Below are 22,925 nucleotides of genomic sequence, written 5' to 3' on the forward strand. Positions count from 1 at the left end.
TATACAACCTATTGTCAGTATACAACCTATTGTCAGTATATAACTGTCAGTATATAACCTATTGTCAGTATACAAACCTATTGTAGTATACAACTATTGATCAGTATCAATATTGTCAGTGAACCCTGGTCAAAACAACCTAATTGTCAGGCAAACAACCTATTGTCAGTATACAACCTATTGTCAGTAAACAACCTATTGTCAGTATACAACCTATTGTCAGTAAACAACCTATTGTCAGTATACAACCTATTGTCAGTAAACAACCTATTGTCAGTATATAACTGTCAGTATACAACCTATTGTCAGTAAACAACCTATTGTCAGTAAACAACCTATTGTCAGTAAACAACCTATTGTCAGTAAACAACCTATTGTCAGTAAACAACCTATTGTCAGTAAAATAACCTATTTTTGTCAGTATACAACCTTTGTCAGGATTATACAACCTATTGTCAGTAAACAACCTATGTCAGTAAGGCAACCTAGAGGAGTAAACAACCTATTGAGAAACAATTTATTGTCAGTAAACAACAAGTATGACAAAATCCTAGGTCAGTATACAACCTATTGGGGATCAAATACAGTTTTTATACAACCAGGAGTCAGAGGATATAACTGAGTATAAATGAGATTGTCAGTATACAACCAATTGTCAGTATACAACTGTCAGTATACAACCTATTGTCAGTATACATTCTGACACATTCTACAGTAAATGGACAGACTGCTTCGAGATGCAAATCCTTCTAGAAGAAAAGTAATTAAAGATTAGGAGAATTACTGAGGCAACATCATGCAGTGCCTCAGAAAAGCAAACCAAATGTATTCTTCTGATCAGCAGTCTAATTTGGTTGTGACGTGCTGTGAAAACGCCTGTGTGTCCTGGCAATGAAGAGAGGATGGAGAGGACAGGGGAGATGAGAGGAAGGCAGGAGCAGAGGAGTGAGAACAGAGGGTGGAAATGAGAGGAGAGGATGGAGAGGACAGGGGAGATGAGAGGAAGGCAGGAGCAGAGGAGTGAGAACAGAGGGTGGAAATGAGAGGAGAGGATGGAGAGGACAGGGGAGATGAGAGGAAGGTAGGAGCAGAGGAGTGAGAACAGAGGGTGGAAATGAGAGGATGGAGGGACAGGGAGATGATGAGAGGAGAGGCAGGAGCAGAGGAAGTGAGATGAAAGAGAGGAGAGGCAGGGGAGATGAGAGGAAGGCAGGAGCAGAGGAGTGAGAACAGAGGGTGGAAATGAGAGGAGAGGATGGAGAGGACAGGGGAGATGAGAGGAAGGCAGGAGCAGAGGAGTGAGAACAGAGGGTGGAAATGAGAGGAGAGGATGGAGAGGACAGGGGAGATGAGAGGATGGAGAGGACAGGGGAGATGAGAGGAAGGCAGGAGCAGAGGAGTGAGAACAGAGGGTGGAAATGAGAGGAGAGGATGGAGAGGACAGGGGAGATGAGAGGAAGGTAGGAGCAGAGGAGTGAGAACAGAGGGTGGAAATGAGAGGAGAGGAAGAGAGAGGATAGGGGGAAGAGTGTCAAGACTTGAGAGGAGACGAGACGAGAGGAAAAGGTGACAATGAGAGGAGGGGGGGAAGACATGAGAGAAGAGGAGAGATTAGAAGACAGGAGAGGAAGAGCGAAATAGGAGAAAGAGGAGAGGAGGAGGGAGACAAGAGAGAGAAAGGGGGAGAGGAGAAAAGAGGAGAGGGAGAGGAGATAGTTTTGGGGAAATAGAGAAGTTGTGGGGAGAGGAGCCAAGCCCAGTGGATTATCCCAGTGACTGGAGAGACTAGCGTGACAGTAGTGGAGCTCACTGGGGAGAGGATCCTTGTCTCTTTAACTGGCTTTGGTTGAGCTGCTGTTTATCGGTGTAGCGACTCGCCAAGATTCGCTACACCAGCGGCCAAATCCACGCTAATCTAATCAGGAAACAGCCATTCCCATTCAACCAGTGAACCGGCCGAAGAGTATTACTCCCCCCCCCGCAACACACGCTCACAGAAAGGGTTGGAGTCGGTTAGGATAGGGGTTGGGTGGGAGACAAGCGTTTTACACCAGGGTTAACAGTTAGCGGGGGGATTTGGAGTCATCTGTATGCTGGATTTGGGTACCCCATTGTGAGCCACAAGCCAGCTAATCTTCATTACCACACACAATGACAGGGCAGAGAGAATGGCACTCGGCTGGAAATGAGTTTGGCGAAACAAAAGAGCTGTGAGGGAGAGAAAGAGGGGGGGGGGATAACAGAGGCAGAGGAGAGAGAGGGGAGAGATAAAGGGAACAGCGAACCGGAAAAAGTCAGCTTCCTCTTCATACAGGCTTGGTGCAGATACAGAATGGGCACCCAAGTCACGTCGTCCAGAATGGAGAACAGGCTAAACTGGGTCTGTACAGATAGGACCTGTTAGGTTTTGTTTCTGTCTGCTGCACGGTGCTACGGGCGGCAAGGCACCTAGCGGTTAAGAACATTGGGACAGTAACAGAAAGGTCACTGGTTCAAATCCCGAGCAGACTAGTTTAAAAAATCTGTAGATGTGCCCTTGTGCAAGGCACTTAACCCTGATTGCTCCTGTAAGTGGCTCTGGATAAGAGCATCTGCTAAAGGACTAACATGTAAACGATTTGCCCAGGTCAAACACAGTCTGGTAGTGAGGGCTGAGGTGTGATGTCTACAGATGTGCAGTGTTTGAAGAAAGGGGTTGTGAAAGGCTATTTCACAGCCAGTCATGGGACTGATTATTGCCAACCACTGAGGTTCACTAGGGGTCAAGAGGGTCATCTCCACTGATTACAGCATTGAGATATTGACCCCTAGTTAACCTCAGTGGGGGCATTTGGTCAACTCCACCAACCACCGATTACAGCATTGAGATATGCCCCCACTGAGGTTAACTAGGGGTCAAGAGGGTCAACTCCACCAACCACAGCATTGAGATACGCCCCCACTGAGGTTAACTAGGGGTCAAGAGGGTCAAGTCCACCAACCACAGCATTGAGATACGCCCCCACTGAGGTTAACTAGGGGTCAAGAGGGTCAAGTCCACCAACCACAGCATTGAGATACGCCCCCACTGAGGTTAACTAGGGGTCAAGAGGGTCAAGTCCACCAACCACAGCATTGCGGTATGCCCCCACTGAGGTTAACTAGGGGTCAAGAGGATGAAGTCCACCAACCACTGATTACAGCATTGAGAAACGCTTCCAATGAGGTTAATTAAGGTTCAAGAGGGAAAAAAGGCGGGATCTTTCGAAAGCAGGTAACCACACCCTGCTAGGGCCTCAGGTGACGGGGTTAAAGTTCATGAGGTCAAAATTGTTTACACGTGTGTGTGTGTGTGTGAGCACAACTTCCCTCCCCCAGATTTAACTGGGAGGGTGTATGAGCCAGAAGAAAGAGATAATGTGTCGTTCTCCCCCGTCTTCATTCACACAGGAACGCTTTTAAAACAAACCTCAGGAACACAGATTAGCCAAGCTGCTTAAATATTGAACAACATACCTCTGTTGCCACTGCAGTGGGCTCTCCTCCAGAGATAGAACGGAAGAAAAGCCTGTTTAGTGTTCTGTGCTGATTGAGGACTGTGCCGTGGAAGGAAGCACGCTACTCTGCTTGAACCTGCTCACCCCTCTCTGCCCAGAGTCTGCCTCCTCAGTGAAATACTGAAACAGAGTGCAAGCACTTTAATCCCAATTTCCTCCCTATAACTAAACCTGTTTTTATAACAGAGCCTCTTCTTAATAGCCGAGCCTCTTCTTAATAGCCGAGCCTCTTCTTAATAGCCGAGCCTCTTCCTAATAGCCGAGCCTCTTCCTAATAGCCGAGCCTCTTCCTAATAGCCGAGCCTCTTCCTAATAGCCGAGCCTCTTCCTAATAGCCGAGCCTCTTCCTAATAGCCGAGCCTCTTCCTAATAGCCGAGCCTCTTCCTAATAGCCGAGCCTCTTCCTAATAGCCGAGCCTCTTCCTAATAGCCGAGCCTCTTCCTAATAGCCGAGCCTCTTCCTAATAGCCGAGCCTCTTCCTAATAGCCGAGTATCTTTTTAGTGAAGATAGAAGCACTACAACCAGACGTTTGCTTCTGTGTGTGTGTGTGTGTTGTGTGTGTGTGCTGCGTGAGCTGTCTGTCACATGGACGAAGGGCATAGTATGAGTCAGACACTGTAAAAATAAACAAGAGACTGGATTTCGGTTTTGTAAGCCTCTATTTGATTGGTTCAGGCTTGGAAGTCTATTTTGTAAGCCGGTGTTTGATTGGTTCAGGCCTGGAAGCCTGTTTTGTAAGCTCGTATTTGATTGGTTCAGGATTGGCAGGCAGGTCCCATTTAAAAGGAAATTAGTGCAGTATAGTATGAAAGGTGAGACTAAAGTTTATCTGATAAGGGCAACAACACATCTGCCACACTGATCATCAACACAGGGGCCCCTCAGGGGTGCGTGCTTAGTCCCCTCCTGTACTCCCTGTTCACCCACGACTGTGTGGCCAAGCACGACTCCAACACAATCATTAAGTTTGCTGACAACACAACAGTAGGCCTGATCGCCGACAGCGATGAGACAGCCTATAGGGAGGAGGTCAGAGACCTGGCAGTGTGGCGCAAGGACAACAACCTCTCCCTTAACGTGAGCAAGACAAAGGAGCCGATTGTGGACTACAGGAAAAGAAGGGCCGAACACACCCCCATTAACATCAACAGGGCCGTATGTGGAGCGGGTCGAGAGTTTCAAGCCCCTTGGTGTCCACATCACCAACAAACTATCATGGTCCAAACACACCAAGACAGTCGTGAAGAAGGCACAACAAAACCTTTTCCCCATCAGGCGACAAAAAATATTTGGCATGGGTCCCCAGATTATAAAGATAATTTCTACAGCTGCACCGTCCTGACTGGACCCCCCCCATGTTTTTACACTGGTGCTACTCGCTGTTTATTATCTATGCACAGTCACTTTAACCCCCACCTACATGTACATATTACCTCAACTAACCTGTATCCTCGCACATTGACTCGGTACTGGAACCCCCTGTATATAGCCTCGTTATTGTTATTTTATTTTGTTACTTTAGTTCATTTAGCGAATATATTCTTAACTATTTCTTGAACTGCATAGTTGGTTACGGGCTTGTCTGTAAGAGTTTCACGGTAAGGTCTACACCTGTATCTGGCGCATGTGACAAATACTATCTATCCATTAATACATTCATATAGGTAGAAAAGTCAGTCCCAGAGCCCCATCCAATCTAAACCACAGGTTCACATCTCAAGACAAAACAACTCTTTCATGGTACAGGGATCTTTTGTTACCCACATTAGTCATGTAGCACACGACCTCATCTCAACCCAAACACAACCTTCCCCCAACTCACCTTTCTACGAGCCATATCTGGGCTAGTATTACCTGTGTTTGTTCACCACTCACAGAGAGAGCGCCATTCACTTTGCACACAGAGATCAGTCACATGTGCTTGTGGTGAGTGTTTGAATGAATGCTTCCCATAATGGACTGTGTGCAGAGTTGTGCTTGATGTTGCCTGGTTGGTTGGAGCTATGGGGGACTGTTTGGAAGGAAAACACCGGCCCACAGTCCCTTGGCTGTGGGTTCACTGGTTGCACCAGTTCAGGCTTAAATCATTCCGACTAGTTGCGATTTAAGTGAACACATGGGACCTGCTCTACTGAACCGCATAGACAGAGTGGTCCCAGCAGACACCTGGGACCTGCACCACTGAACCTCATAGACAGAGTGGTCCCAGCAGGCACCTGGGACCTGCATAGACAGAGTGGTCCCAGCAGACACCTGGGACCTGCTCTACTGAACCTCATAGACAGAGTGGTCCCAGCAGACACCTGGGACCTGCTCCACTGAACCTCATAGACAGAGTGGTCCCAGCCGGCTACGACAAGAACACATCATTATACAGTAGGGCATGTAGAAGCATACAGGTAATAATGTACACAGATCACTGCCTTGCTATAGCTCCCTCTCTCATTCACTCTCTCTCTCACACACACACACACACCGCCTCCCCCTCCAGACACACAGACACACACACATACACCGCCTCCCCCTCCAGACACACAGACACACACACACACCGTCTCCCCCTCCAGACACACACACACACACACACTTCAAAATTATTGATGGTCTCTCTTATAAAACCCAGTCTGTTCCCTAAGGTATTCCCGGCAACATCACCGGGACTAAAATATCTAGCGACCCAAATAACTTCCCCCTGTTGGAACTGTCTGAGGCGCCCAACGTTACACCGAAGCCATTTGTTTGACTGGGTAATTAATTTCCTCCTTTTAATAACCAAATGTTTATGGTCTATCTAGGCCAAGAGTGTACAGTAGTGGGCCAGGGAGAGGTGGGGGATGCAGTCTATTGTATATTGCCTGGGAGACAGAACATCATAGACATACATTTGCTCTAAAATGGCTGCAGGACAGGAACTGGGGTCACAAGATTACAGTAAATAGGATCAACTGCTTGAATGGGGTCCTCTTTGGCCAAATATAGGCCTTCTATAGGTCTATACTGGTAGTGCAATGAGACAGACCAATAGTTCTGATCAAAACCAGGCCACTGATGTCAGAATAAGACTGTGAGGAATGACTTGCCCCAGGATTCATCAAATCACTGGGGGAGAAGATAGTCTGGAGACTAAATAGAGACCATTTGCCAGTTCAGCAGCCTAGCATTAGTTTCTGTAAAACCAGCCACCCTCCTATCCTTCAATCCCAGCAGAGTCAGCCTGTAGCTGCTATTGTGGTGAACCACAATGTAACTGACCAGGGTTCAAATCTAGGTCTGAACTTAGCCCTCTGAGCTAAAGCCTGGGCATTACTGTCTATAGTATAGCCGTAGCCTAACCACCACTGATGCACTACAGCTGATGGTGCATATTGTATTCCAGTAGCCGGGTCCAGCCAGCAGCCTGCGTTGCTCTGAGTGAGAGACAGCAGAGGGAGGGAGGGGGGAGGACATTACATCGAGGTCCTGACACACACTGGCTGACTGGAGAGCGGCCAGGTCGTGTTGGAACTGAGGAAATGATTACTCAGAGCATATGGAAATACCGCTGGGTTTGCATATTGGGCCACAGAGCTGAAGACACACACAGGAACCTCACACACACACACACACACACACACCCTGCTCTTATTGGGCAACTCAAAACCACCACATCTTCAGCATCCTACCTCTTCTCAGTAAAGGAAGCCAAGGTCTCTTTACATTCTGAACCTAACCACATGCCTCCATGTTCCCATTACTGAACTTTTCTCTCATGTGATCAGTCCCTCACTCTCTCATTCATCCCAATCTCCCTCACCATCATCCATGGGTAACTCTATATCCCAATCTCCCTCACCGTCATCCATGGGTAACTCTATATCCCAATCTCCCTCACCATCATCCATGGGTAACTCTATATCCCAATCTCCCTCATCCATGGGTAACTCTATATCCCAATCTCCCTCATCCATGGGTAACTCTATATCCCAATCTCCCTCATCCATGGGTAACTCTATATCCCAATTTCCCTCATCCATGGGTAACTATATCCCAATTTCCCTCATCCATGGGTAACTCTATATCCCAATCTCCCTCATCCATGGGTAACGCTATATCCCAATCTCCCTCATCCATGGGTAACTCTATATCCAAATCTCCCTCACCATCATCCATGGCTAACTCTATATCCCAATCTCCCTCATCCATGGGTAACTCTATATTCCAATCTCCCTCACCGTCATCCATGGGTAACTCTATATCCCAATCTCCCTCACCGTCATACATGGGTAACTCTATATCCCAATCTCCCTCACCGTCATACATGGGTAACTCTATATCCCAATCTCCCTCACCGTCATCCATGGGTAACTACCAATATGACAGAGGCTGAACCGTGCCTAAGCCACAGACGTTTATCCTGCACTATGTTCCTGTCTGTACGGCTTCCCCATTCTGTCTCTGGGTGCATCTGAAAGGGCATCCCTTTTCATATCCACTACTTCTGATCTAAAGTGCACTACTTCTGATCTAAAGTGCACTACTTCTGATCTAAAGTGCACTACTTCTGATCTAAAGTGCACTACTGTTTAACTCTCTCCTTCCACATCACAGTAAAGGACTCTTTGGCTGTTACTAGATGTCAATCCTTGCTTCCTCCGTCCTTGTTTCCTCCATTCCTCTCCTCTCTCTCAAAGAGCATAGGAGGAGGAGGTCAGAGGGCAGGGTCCTGGGATCCTCTCCTCCAATCCACTTTACCAGAAAGGTGAGGAATGGAATAAACGAGGATGGAGAAAACAGATTTGACATCTCCCTTCTCTAGACCTCGATGTTCCATGGGTAGGTGGGATTATTGTTCCAGACTAAACAAACAAATGATCCTAAACCTGCCTGGTGCTCGGTGCCGGCTGCTTAGCAACAGGTGTTACTAGACTAGAGAGATCTGAGGTTGATTTGTGTTTGGTTGTCAACAGCGGTTGATCACTGATTTGGCATGCTAGGACACCTTCCACTAACGTTTGTCTGGGGTTAAAGGTTATAGAAGAATAGGGCAGACAAGTAAAGTACCATGTATCCTTGGTACACTGTGTTCAGTTGGAACAAAACTCCATGGTCTTAGATAACAACAATGATGAACCTTCTCAGTCTTCCAGTTCCTCACCGATGCTGAGTGTGAGAGACAGACAGGAGAGAGAACGAAACAGAGACAGGCAGTCAGACAGGAAGGCAGGAAGACAGGCAGGAAGACAGACAGGCAGGAAGACAGACCGAGACCGAGAGAGGATAGAAGAATTGCCAAAATGCCAAATTTTAAGGACATGTCGGAAATGTCTGAGCCCTCTCTCTCGCTCTGGTTGCAATGCCAGGATGAATTGCGACGAGGCATGTCGGATCACTCTAAAGCACTGTAACAGCTTCCCATCTCCACTCAAATGATGTGAAAGTCATTGCCTGGCCATGTGTGAGTCTGGTGTGAGAATAAATGACTGGCTCCCTCTCCCCACTGTTAATCAAATCCCCCCAGGGCAGGGTTGCCAAATATGCTCAACGTGCTCGTCCAGCGCGGAGATGACAGAATCCATACATAAAGATGTGCTTTCCCTCCCCTTTTCTCCTCCTCCTCCTCATCCCCTCTTCCACCCTCTCCTCTCATCGTCTCTCCAAGAGGGTGCTACTGACGTGACAGTCACTCCTCTGAATGAGACGAGCCAGACAAATGAACGCATCGTCTCCTCCCTCCATCCTCTTCTTTACTTCATCAACACTCCACCTCTCCGTCGCCTCCTTTTCAATGCATCACCCACCCATCACTCGCAATCATCTTCTCGCTTGTTGAATGACGAGCTCACCTCTTGGAGGAGCAGGCAGAGTGCATTGTGGTCTGATCACTTAAAAGATGTGTTCTGAGGTCAGAGGGTGACACAGACAGACACACACACACAAAATGATGATTATGAAACTATTCACAGTGGAGTGCTTGAATGCCAGTTGAATAATGAGGGCTTGCTTTTAGCAACAGCCTTCTAATGCTTGTTTGCATGTCATTTTTCTCCCTGACAGTGCAATAGGAATCTCATTAAGAATCTCCTTGCTGTCAGTCTTTGTATCTGGTCTGAATTGCACTCTGAACTCTATTGTTCAGTGTTAGATACGTTAGATTAACCTGGTTGTCCAGTCTATGTTAGTTTATATACATTATATTAGCCTGGTGGTCCAGTCTGTGTTAGTTTATATACATTATATTAGCCTGGTGGTCCAGTCTATGTTAGTTTATATACATTATATTAGCCTGGTGGTCCAGTCTGTGTTAGTTTATATACATTATATTAGCCTGGTGGTCCAGTCTGTGTTAGTTTATATACATTAGATTAGCCTGGTGGTCCAGTCTGTTAGTTTATATACATTAGATTAGCCTGGTGGTCCAGTCTGTGTTAGTTTATATACATTATATTAGCCTGGTGGTTCAGTCTGTTAGTTTATATACATTATATTAGCCTGGTGGTCCAGTCTGTGTTAGTTTATATACATTAGATTAGCCTGGTGGTCCAGTGTATGTTAGTTTATATACATTATATTAGCCTGGTGGTCCAGTCTGTGTTAGTTTATATACATTATATTAGCCTGGTGGTCCAGTCTGTTAGTTTATATACATTAGATTAGCCTGGTGGTCCAGTCTGTGTTAGTTTATATACATTAGATTAGCCTGGTGGTCCAGTCTATGTTAGTTTATATACATTAGATTAGCCTGGTGGTCCAGTCTGTGTTAGTTTATATACATTAGATTAGCCTGGTGGTCCAGTCTGTGTTAGTTTATATACATTAGATTAGCCTGGTGGTCCAGTCTGTGTTAGTTTATATACATTAGATTAGCCTGGTGGTCCAGTCTGTGTTGGTTTATATACATTATATTAGCCTGGTGGTCCAGTCTGTTAGTTTATATACATTAGATTAGCCTGGTGGTCCAGTCTGTGTTAGTTTATATACATTAGATTAGCCTGGTGGTCCAGTCTATGTTAGTTTATATACATTATATTAGCCTGGTGGTCCAGTCTGTGTTAGTTTATATACATTATATTAGCCTGGTGGTCCAGTCTGTGTTAGGTTTAGCCAGTCCCTCTCTGTCAATTCATTGTCATGCCAGTGTCTGACGACGATACAAGAGTTAGCTACAGCAACTAGAACAGAATATAACTGTATTAGACTTAGATACAGCAACTAGAATATAACTCTATTAGACTTAGATACAGCAAATATAACAGAATAGATCTCTATTAGACTTAGATACAGCAACTAGAATATAACTCTATTAGACTTAGATACAGCAACTAGAATATATCTCTATTAGACTTAGAAAAGGCTGTTGCGCAGCAACTCACTGCCTTCCTGAAGACAAACAATGTATACGAAATGCTTCAGTCTGGTTTTAGACCCCATCATAGCACTGAGACTGCACTTGTGAAGGTGGTAAATGACATTTTAATGGCATCGGACCGAGGCTCTGCATCTGTCTTCGTGCTCCTAGACCTTAGTGCTGCTTTTGATACCATCGATCACCACATTCTTTCAGAGAGATTGGAAACCCAAATTGGTCTACACGGACAAGTTCTGGCCTGGTTTAGATCTTATCTGTCGAAAAGATATCAGTTTGTCTCTGTGAATGGTTTGTCCTCTGACAAATCAACTGTACATTTCGGTGTTCCTCAAGGTTCCGTTTTAGGACCACTATTGTTTTCACTATATATTTTACCTCTTTAACATAATGTTAACTTTCACTGCTATGCGGATGACACACAGCTGTACATTTCAATGAAACATGGTGAAGCCCCAAAATTGCCCTTGCTAGAAGCATGTGTTTCAGACATAAGGAAGTGGATGGCTGCAAACGTTCTACTTTTAAATTCGGACAAAACAGAGATGCTTGTTCTAGGTCCCAAGAAACAAAGAGATCTTCTGTTGAATCTGACAATTAATCCTAACGGTTGTACAGTCGTCTCAAATAAAACTGTGAAGGACCTCGGCGTTACTCTGGACCCTGATCTCTCTTTTGAAGAACATATCAAGACCATTTCAAGGACAGCTTTTTTCCATCTACGTAACATTGCAAAAATCAGAAACTTTCTGTCCAAAAATGATGCAGAAAAATTAATCCATGCTTTTGTCACTTTTAGGTTAGACTACTGCAATGCTCTACTTTCCGGCTACCCGGATAAAGCACTAAATAAACTTCAGTTAGTGCTAAATACGGCTGCTAGAATCCTGACTAGAACCAAAAAATGTTATCACATTACTCCAGTGCTAGCCTCCCTACACTGGCTTCCTGTCAAAGCAAGGGCTGATTTCAAGGTTTTACTGCTAACCTACAAAGCATTACATGGGCTTGCTCCTACCTATCTCTCTGATTTGGTCCTGCCGTACATACCTACACGTACGCTACGGTCACAAGACGCAGGCCTCCTAATTGTCCCTAGAATTTCTGAACAAACAGCTGGAGGCAGGGCTTTCTCCTATAGAGCTCCATTTTTATGGAACGGTCTGCCTACCCATGTCAGAGACGCAAACTCGGTCTCAACCTTTATGTCTTTACTGAAGACTCATCTCTTCAGTGGGTCATATGATTGAGTGTAGTCTGGCCCGGGAGTGGGAGGGTGAACGGAAAGGCTCTGGAGCAACGAACCACCCTTGCTGTCTCTGCCTGGCCGGTTCCCCTCTTTCCACTGGGATTCTCTGCCTCTAACCCTATTACAGGGGCTGAGTCACTGGCTTACTGGGGCTCTCTCATGCCGTCCCTGGAAGGGGTGAGTCACCTGAGTGGGTTGATTCACTGATGTGGTCATCCTGTCTGGGTTGGCGCCCCCCCCTTGGGTTGTGCCATGGCGGAGATCTTTGTGGGCTATACTCAGCCTTGTCTCAGGATGGTAAGTTGGTGGTTGAAGATATCCCTCTAGTGGTGTGGGGGCTGTGCTTTGGCAAAGTGGGTGGGGTTATATCCTTCCTGTTTGGCCCTGTCCGGGGGTGTCCTCGGATGGGGCCACAGTGTCTCCTGACCCCTCCTGTCTCAGCCTCCAGTATTTATGCTGCAGTAGTTTATGTGTCGGGGGGCTAGGGTCAGTTTGTTATATCTGGAGTACTTCTCCTGTCCTATTCGGTGTCCTGTGTGAATCTAAGTGTGCGTTCTCTAATTCTCTCCTTTCTTTCTTTCTCTCTCTCGGAGGACCTGAGCCCTAGGACCATGCCCCAGGACTACCTGACATGATGACTCCTTGCTGTCCCCAGTCCACCTGGACGTGCTGCTGCTCCAGTTTCAACTGTTCTGCCTTATTATTATTCGACCATGCTGGTCATTTATGAACATTTGAACATCTTGGCCATGTTCTGTTATAATCTCCACCCGGCACAGCCAGAAGAGGACTGGCCACCCCACATAGCCTGGTTCCTCTCTAGGTTTCTTCCTAGGTTTTGGCCTTTCTATGGAGTTTTTCCTAGCCACCGTGCTTCTAGGCTGGGTTTCTGTACAGCACTTTGAGATATCAGCTGATGTACGAAGGGCTATATCAATAAATTTGATTTGATTTGTTTTGATTTAGATACAGCAACTAGAATATAACTCTATTAGACTTAGATACAGCAACTAGAATATAACTCTATTAGACTTTGATACAGCAACTAGAATAGAACTTCATTAGTCCATCTGAGATGGAAATTCTTATTTTATTCTGCTCCAGGTCACCAAAGCCTATTTCCTCTTGAATTCTGTCCTCCTGTTTTCTAAGAAATGGCCGCTCAGTCATAAGATAGTGTCTCCTGAGCGCTGAGTAACGCCCTCCTGAGAAATGACGCTCAACCACATGAAGCTCCCTTTCATAAAGCGTGTGTCATGAGTGATGTCATCTCAGGACAATCTCTGTCCTCTCCTCCACATGGTGATGATCTATTGGATTCCTGGGACAAAGCTTTGCTCACCAACCTCTTTCTTCTTGCCGATTCCTTTGAGATGGTTTGATACAATTGCTATTACGTCGCTTCATTACTTCGAAATGTAGAGATCTGCATCATATCAGATGACGATAGTGATTTATCATACAAGTTACTGCACGTCTGACAATATTTCAGGGTTTTCTCACTACGAATTGAGAAATTAATGAAAAATGTATGGAAAAATACTATAATTGAATTGAATGAATCCCTCCATAAGTGAAAGGCTGAATTGAAGACTGCTCCTATATCTGAAGGCAGATATAGCATAAGTTAGAGAGGACTGCAGGCTTGGTGTTGAAGGCAGATATAGAATAAGTTAGAGAGGACTGCAGGCTTGGTGGTGAAGGCAGACATAGAATAAATTACAGAGGACTGCAGGCTTGGTGGTGAAGGCAGACATAGAATAAATTACAGAGGACTGCAGGCTTGGTGGTGAAGGCAGATATAGAATAAATTACAGAGGACTGCAGGCTTGGTGGTGAAGGCAGATATAGAATAAGTTAGAGAGGACTGCAGGCTTGGTGGTGAAGGCAGATATAGAATAAGTTAGAGAGGACTGCAGGCTTGGTGGTGAAGGCAGATATAGAATAAATTACAGAGGACTGCAGGCTTGGTGTTGAAGCCAGATATAGAATAAGTTAGAGAGGACTGCAGGCTTGGTGGTGAAGGCAGATATAGAATAAGTTAGAGAGGACTGCAGGCTTGGTGTTGAAGGCAGATATAGAATAAATTACAGAGGACTGCAGGCTTGGTGTTGAAGGCAGATATAGAATAAGTTAAAGAGGACTGCAGGCAGATATAGAATAAATTACAGAGGACTGCAGGCTTGGTGTTGAAGGCAGATATAGAATAAGTTAAAGAGGACTGCAGGCTTGGTGGTGAAGGCAGATATAGAATAAATTAGAGAGGACTGCAGGCTTGGTGGTGAAGACAGATATAGAATAAATTAGAGAGGACTGCAGGCTTGGTGGTGAAGGCAGATATAGAATAAATTAGAGCGGACTGCAGGCTTAGTGTTGAAGGCAGATATAGAATAAGTTAGAGAGGACTGCAGGCTTGGTGGTGAAGGCAGATATAGAATAAGTTAGAGAGGACTGCAGGCTTGGTGGTGAAGGCAGATATAGAATAAGTTAGAGAGGACTGCAGGCTTGGTGGTGAAGGCAGATATAGAATAAGTTAGAGAGGACTGCAGGCTTGGTGGTGAAGACAGAAATAGAATAAGCTAGATATATCCTGTATCTCCCCATACAGAACATGCACTCACAACACACTGGAGCTTATCAGAAACACAGTCTCAGAGGTCATGTCCTCACACGTGTGTGTGTTTTTGTGTGTGTGTTTGTGTGTATTTGTGTGTGTGTGTGTGTGTGTGTGTGTGTGTGTGTGTGTGTGTGTGTGTGTGTGTGTGTGTGTGTGTGTGTGTGTGTGTGTGATTTCACACGTCCTCTTACACACTAACCAGAGTGCTGCAGTCTGAAAATCCCATTGGGAGTTGATTCTTCATTTCATATGAACGAGCTAAGGAGGTGGGAAGGAGGGTGGGAAGGAGGAAGGGAAGGAGAGAGGGAGAGAAGGAGGGAGGGAAGGAGGGAAGGAGAGAAGGAGAGAGGGGAGGAGGGCGGGAGGGAGAGAGGGAGAGTAAGTGCTCTCCTCCTCCAGTCTGCATGCTGTGTGAGAAAGCAGCTGGGGCCCTACTGAGGATTACAACACACACACACACACACATACGCACGCACGCAGCCGGCTGGCTGAAGACAGGGTCAGGATAACACAAGAGATACTCCGGGGCAGATTCCCTGGTCAGTCAAAGGGAAAGCCGGTCAGTCAGTCCAGCTCCATGTCTGTCTCTTCATGCTTTCCTTTTTCTTTGACTCTCTATCTCTACATCTACATCTATCTGCTCCTGCAGGCTTGGCCCAGTGGACTGTGAAATGTGAAACCCTGCAGTAGCAAATGTGCATGCTTGGCACTTCACTCCTTTATCTCACTGTCCTCCTCTCTCCTCTCCCAGCCTCTTCTTGCCTCTACTCTCTCTCCTCCTCTCCTTGCTTCTACTCTCTCCTCCTCTCCTCTCTCCTGTACTCCCTCTCCTCCTACTCTCTCCTCCTCTCCTCATACTCTCTCCTCCTCTCCAGTCCTCTCCTCCTTTTCCCTTCTCTCCTCTTCTTGCCTCTACTCTCTCTCCTTGCTTCTACTCTCTCTTCCATCCTCTCCTCCTCCTCTTCTGTCCTGTTCTCTTCTTGTTTCTCCTCTCGTTTCTCCCCTCTCCTCTCCTTCCCTCTCCTCTCTGCTTTCTTCTCCTATCCTCACTCCTCTTTCTTCTACTCTCTCTCCCTCTATTCTCTCCTCTCCTCTCCTCCTCTCCTTATTGCCTGTACTCCCTCTCCTCCTATTCTCTCATCTCCTCTCTTCTTCCATCCTCTCCTGTTCTGTTCTGTTCTGTCTCGTCTGTTCTGTTCTGTCTCGTCTGTTCTGTCTCCTCTCGTCTCCTCTCCTCTCCTCTCCTCTCAGCTTTCTTCTCCTGCCCTCTCCTCATCTCCTCTCGTCACTCCTCTTGCTCTCCCTCTATCTCTCCCTCCCTCCTCTCTTTATCATCAACCACCACTGCTACCTGCCCGGTTGCTGGTGATCTCCACACACATGCACGCACACACACACAGCTCCTCTATACAGACATGCTATATCCCTTTCACTCCATTTAGAAACCAAGCACATCTCTGATACAGTAGAGTGATATTCGGCCATGTTGCCTGAGTACTGACTAGACATCCCTTATTGTGAGTGAACCCTGAAGGACAAAGTGAGTGTGTTGGAGGGCAGACAGACTGTGTCTGTAGGTCAATGTCAGCCAGCCCTTGTGTTGTGGCTGTAGTATTACAGTGTAGCCATGAGGTCCATGTGATGTGGCCAGTGATAATTCTACATCTACCAACTGGGTAGACAGGGAATAACAAAACACTCTACAAATTCTATCAAGACAGCTGGTCAGTCAGTCATGTGACAAAATAGGCAATGTGCTCCTACTCAGGTTATGGTTGGGTGCTGAATCTGTGTATTGTATTGCACGTCCTATTCATGTTCTATGGTCGGGCAGTCTCACCTCTTGTAGGCCTAGCAGCTGGTGCCATAACCACCTGATTTATGCCCTGTAGACAGGGAGGAGGGAACACCACGACAACGCCAGTGGTGACTAACATGCAGTGCCCTTTAAAACCAAGGTTCTACCACAGCATCACTTAAAGCATCACATGTCTACTGTGGGCCACAGCATCACTTAAAGCATCACGTCTACTGTGGGCCACAGCATCACTTAAAGCATCACATGTCTACTGTGGGCCACAGCATCACTTAAAGCATCACATGTCTACTGTGGGCCACAGCATCACTTAAAGCATCACATGTCTACTGTGGGCCACAGCATTAAGACAACATTGTTCCATGTGCCAGGCAGAGTTGTATGTGTTTTATACAGGCAATATTTCTCCATGGAGGTGGACAATGCCAGTCGCTTGTCCCTGAGTGGCTGCCGTCAGGTAGACAGGTCTGTTATAATGACTTATCTGGTCTGGGGATGTCAACTCCAGACCTTGAGACATTTTTCATTCACTCACACAAACATCTAGGAAATATTGCAAGCATATACATTGTAAGTACAATAGGCTGTGTCTCTAGAGTACAACATTTTGAAACTACACCAGGCCTATGTCAGCCTGGATTTACCACTCATTCTACCAGATTTATCAAAGCTTTTATTCCCCCAGGCCAGGATTCTACCAGATTTATCAAAGGTTTTATTCTCCAGGCCAGGACTCTACCAGATTTATCAAAGCTTTTATTCCCCCAGGCCAGGACTCTACCAGATTTATCAAAGCTTTTATTCCCCCAGGCCAGGACTCTACCAGATTTATCAAAGGTTTTATTCTCCAGGCCAGGACTCTACCAGATTTATCAAAGGTTTTATTCTCCAGGCCAGGACTCTACCAGATTTATCAAAGGTTTTATTCTCCAGGCCAGGACTCTACCAGATTGATGAGAGGTATTATTCCCCCAGGCCAGGACTCTACCAGATTTATCAAAGGTTTTATTCCCCCAGGCCAGGACTCTACCAGATTTATCAAAGGTTTTATTCTCCAGGCCAGGACTCTACCAGATTGATGAGAGGTATTATACCCCCAGGCCAGGACTCTACCAGATTTATCAAAGGTTTTATTCCCCCAGGCCAGGACTCTACCAGATTTATCAAAGCTTTTATTCCCCCAGGCCAGGACTCTACCAGATTTATCAAAGGTTTTATTCTCCAGGCCAGGACTCTACCAGATTGATGAGAGGTATTATTCCCCCAGGCCAGGACTCTACCAGATTGATGAGAGGTATTATTCCCCCAGGCCAGGACTCTACCAGATTGATGAGAGGTATTATTCCCCCAGGCCAGGACTCTACCAGATTGATGAGAGGTATTATTCCCCAGGCCAGGATTCTACCAGATTGATGAGAGGTATTATTCTCCAGGCCAGGATTCTACCAGATTGATGAGAGGTATTATTCTCCAGACCAGGTTTCTACCAGATTGATGAGAGGTATTATTCCCCCAGGCCAGGACTCTACCAGATTGATGAGAGGTATTATTCTCCAGGCCAGGATTCTACCAGATTGATGAGAGGTATTATTCTCCAGGCCAGGATTCTACCAGATTGATGAGAGGTTTTATTCTCCAGACCAGGATTCTACCAGATTGATGAGAGGTTTTATTCTCCAGGCCAGGATTCTACCAGATTGATGAGAGGTATTATTCCCCCAGGCCAGGATTCTACCAGATTGATGAGAGGTTTTATTCTCCAGGCCAGGATTCTACCAGATTGATGAGAGGTTTTATTCTCCAGGCCAGGATTCTACCAGATTGATGAGAGGTATTATTCCCCCAGGCCAGGACTCTACCAGATTTATCAAAGCTTTTATTCCCCCAGGCCAGGACTCTACCAGATTTATCAAAGGTTTTATTCTCCAGGCCAGGACTCTACCAGATTTATCAAAGGTTTTATTCTCCAGGCCAGGACTCTACCAGATTTATCAAAGGTTTTATTCTCCAGGCCAGGACTCTACCAGATTGATGAGAGGTATTATACCCCCAGGCCAGGACTCTACCAGATTTATCAAAGGTTTTATTCCCCCAGGCCAGGACTCTACCAGATTTATCAAAGCTTTTATTCCCCCAGGCCAGGACTCTACCAGATTTATCAAAGGTTTTATTCTCCAGGCCAGGACTCTACCAGATTGATGAGAGGTATTATTCCCCCAGGCCAGGACTCTACCAGATTGATGAGAGGTATTATTCCCCCAGGCCAGGACTCTACCAGATTGATGAGAGGTATTATTCCCCCAGGCCAGGACTCTACCAGATTGATGAGAGGTATTATTCCCCCAGGCCAGGATTCTACCAGATTGATGAGAGGTATTATTCTCCAGGCCAGGATTCTACCAGATTGATGAGAGGTATTATTCTCCAGACCAGGTTTCTACCAGATTGATGAGAGGTATTATTCCCCCAGGCCAGGACTCTACCAGATTGATGAGAGGTATTATTCTCCAGGCCAGGATTCTACCAGATTGATGAGAGGTATTATTCTCCAGGCCAGGATTCTACCAGATTGATGAGAGGTTTTATTCTCCAGACCAGGATTCTACCAGATTGATGAGAGGTTTTATTCTCCAGGCCAGGATTCTACCAGATTGATGAGAGGTTTTATTCTCCAGGCCAGGATTCTACCAGATTGATGAGAGGTTTTATTCTCCAGACCAGGATTCTACCAGATTGATGAGAGGTTTTATTCTCCAGGCCAGGATTCTACCAGATTGATGAGAGGTATTATTCCCCCAGGCCAGGATTCTACCAGATTGATGAGAGGTTTTATTCTCCAGGCCAGGATTCTACCAGATTGATGAGAGGTTTTATTCTCCAGGCCAGGATTCTACCAGATTGATGGTTTTATTCTCCAGGCCAGGTTCTATTGATTCCCCAGGCCAGGACTCTACCAGATTGAGAGGTTTTATTCTCCAGGCCAGGATTCTACCAGATTGATGAGAGGTATTATTCTCCAGGCCAGGATTCTACCAGATTGAGAGGTATTATTCCCCCAGGCCAGGATTCTACCAGATTGATGAGAGGTATTATTCCCCCAGGCCAGGATTCTACCAGATTGATGAGAGGTTTTATTCCCCCAGGCCAGGACTCTACCAGATTGATGAGAGGTATTATTCTCCAGGCCAGGATTCTACCAGATTGATGAGAGGTATTATTCTCCAGGCCAGGATTCTACCAGATTGATGAGAGGTTTTATTCTCCAGACCAGGATTCTACCAGATTGATGAGATGTATTATTCTCCAGGCCAGGATTCTACCAGATTGATGAGAGGTATTATTCCCCCAGGCCAGGATTCTACCAGATTGATGAGAGGTTTTATTCACCAGACCAGGATTCTACCAGATTGAGAGGTATTATTCTCCAGGCCAGAGCAGAGCCATGTCAGTAATACAGTAATATGACATTTATCAATGGTTACATAGTCTTTCAAATTACTGCAGTAATATCTGGTGTGTGACTGGACAGTGATCTTGAGTGAAGTCTGGATGTTTGAGTGGCTGACAGCAGGAAGCCAATTAAGAAGGTGACTAGAGAGGGTAAAGCCATGGTCATGGACCACTAGCCTTCATTTACACACAAAAACTCTACTGGCACAAGTAGCCGGCATCAAATGACCACGCACTGCTGTTGTCTGCAGCCCAGCGATGCTGGTGGCGAAAATGATCATCCCAAACCTCTTCCATCAGCGCAGGTGGATGGCATGCTGCATGGAAACCGCGTGCTACTTTAAATGCCTTTACACGCACCGCGTAAAACAAGAAACATCGAGACTTTATGCACATAGAGAAACCTGAACGTGTATATGTTGTCTTTCTTGCATAGTAAGTGAAACAGTTTACTTCCCAGCAGACCAGAGTTGAATAACGCCTGCAGCCCTACGGAGAGTAGAGCAGTACGTTGGTTTCACCATGTGTCCCCCGGCGTGACATTTCACCATAGAGCCTGGGCTTATAAAAACTATCACACAATGTGACTCGGAAACCTCGAGGCTTGACTCCTGGACCATATCATTCCCCCATTATAATCCCCCTCTTCCTATTCCCCATTTCCACAGCATCTTGTAAAAAGACCACTGGCTTATCTCGAACGGCAACCCTATACATCTGCGTTAATACATTATGCATTTGAATGGGGAACCTCCTCGCCTCATGCCGCCGAGGGTTTCAAAACAAGTAATCCGACGGAAGCAGATGTATTATTTATGTACAAAGCTCTGGTTTTATTATTCAGAGATCTACATCATCCCTGTCGAAATTATGACCGCTTTTCCCTAATTGCTGTTGACAGCTGAGACCATGCGCACCGGTGAAGGATACATTAGCGGCAGCGAATAACAACCTGCGCTCGGCTCAACACAGAACAGCACTCCGCCGGTATGATCTAATATCATAACACAATCATACTTAGTACAAGTTTACATTGCGACACTGTTAATATTAGACTACATGCTTCAAGTTAATCACACAGGGTAATATTCTTAACAATAGCCTAACAATACATCGTGCAGATTAAATTGCCTTAGTATGAAGATTTAATTGCAATAGCGCAGCGGTTTCCTTTCATAGACTCATCTATTTGACAAGTTACTATTACATTTAGGCTATAATACCTCTCTCTCTGAACTTGTGATGCAAGATATTGGAGGAAAGTTGACGCCTATGTCAGTGATTCGGGCGCACTTCGGTGGCTTTGCCAAACCACCATCAGCAATATAGCTACAGTTAACGATTAATATAGCTAACGATCGAAACTATATAGTTACCTGCTGCCAGTTCTCCTCCAGCGAAGGCATCGCAGAGAAGTAGCCGGTGTCATGCACGAGCTGGAGTTCCTGAAAAATACCGTGATTCGCCAAAACGTCCATGGTGATACTCTATGTGCAGAGCGCAGAAAGGAGACTGTTCCACGAAAAAAAAGGAATCCGGCTGCACCTAATCAAATGTCCACGTTCATGCCTTTCAGGAAATATAATGCATAGAAAGAAACATAAACAGACCCGAAAGAAGGAAATATATAGGTTCACTATTTGCTGGAGACTCTAATGAACGAGTTTAGACTTGGTGATAAACGCAAACTTGCAGAGATGATGGAGGCTCCATGTGTATCCGTAGGATATTGCTAGGTAGTAACCTTGCTCATCCCCACTAGACTTTTCCCCAGCGCTCCGCTTCCGTAGGAAAATGTTCGGGCAGGATGGTAGTAGGCTACAGGCATCGCAAGACAAACGGGGAGGAGAGTAGCGAGTGGAGGGGCGTGTACATACTGTCAATCAACTTCGTGCGTGGCTATATAAGGTAAATGGCTTTGACGATCCCGCCAAAGGGGCGATTTGACAGGTTAAGGTGTGTAAGAGGAGGAGATATGCAAATCATTGGACCACAATAGGCTCTCCCTCCCTGTCACTCAAGCCATATATACGTTTGAAAGGTGAGCTATTTATCCGAGGCTAAATAAATATGGTAATTGGCTCATCTCGGACTGTCTACTAAAATAAGTTAGAGCATAAACGTCTAGTCGTTTTCGTGGGCTCCTCGAATAGACAGGGAAACCAGGCTATATTCGGTTATAGACCTACACATTAACCATATACTCTACGTCTGACTAAAGTAGTAGACCAAAGAATTTAGAAAGACAAACACAGACCTTGGAGTTGCTTTGAAGGCACCAGGTCACCCATGATACAAGTCTGTATTCGACATCCATCCATGTGTGAGGAAGTCCGGAAATGACGTGGAAAAGGCCACTAGGGGCAATTGTGAGAGCTGTTACCTTTTAAGTAGGTTTCGTTTTGTTTGGGTGTTGGGGATGGTGAATGGGGGTGTAAGCATCTGCTACTGTTGCAGAAAGTTGAACCCAGTGATAAAAGTAATTTTTGAGACTTTTGTTTTAAGCCTGTCCCAAACCTTAACCCTTACGTTAACCATTTGGAGTTAATGACTAACCTCCCTCTAGTGCAACAGGTTGTATGTTCGAATCCGATGATAGAAAGTTGTTTTTGAGATTTTTGTCTCAAACCTTTACCCTTAATCATTCAAAGTTCATGTCTAACCTTAACCACTTCAAAATGGTGCGTTTGGAACAACTTCAAAATGATGAAAGTCTAATTGTGACGTGAGACTGTGAGCGTTTGTTGAAGGAACCAACATTGTGCAGTACATGTAGGATATACCCTGTGTCTTTCTCATTTGGGGTCACCAATTTACACAAGGCCCATTATGTGAGGTAAACAGGATATAGTGTATATAACAGTATTCTTCAGTGCAATGAAGTTGTTGGAATACGCCTCAGTGTGTGAATGG

The 22,925-nt window shown here is 45.7% G+C and overlaps 1 protein-coding gene across 2 annotated transcripts in view; it reads right to left on the minus strand.

Moving 5' to 3' along the window:
- The window catches only part of LOC115117444 (Krueppel-like factor 7), a 61,110-nt gene extending 38,759 nt beyond the window's left edge, over positions 1–22,351 (minus strand). Inside the window, exon 1 of one of the 2 annotated variants that reach the window (XM_065023228.1) lies at positions 22,270–22,351. In XM_065023228.1, the coding sequence (XP_064879300.1) occupies positions 22,270–22,329 (60 nt within the window). In that variant the 5' untranslated portion in view covers positions 22,330–22,351. Of the gene's footprint in view, positions 1–21,388; positions 21,824–22,269 lie in introns of those variants that run through there. The other variant, XM_065023226.1, reaches the window with a different exon arrangement.
- Positions 22,352–22,925: the final 574 nt, after the last annotated feature.

This window comes from Oncorhynchus nerka, linkage group LG2 (genome assembly GCF_034236695.1).
Source record: "Oncorhynchus nerka isolate Pitt River linkage group LG2, Oner_Uvic_2.0, whole genome shotgun sequence".
Classification (NCBI taxonomy): Eukaryota; Metazoa; Chordata; class Actinopteri; order Salmoniformes; family Salmonidae; genus Oncorhynchus; species Oncorhynchus nerka.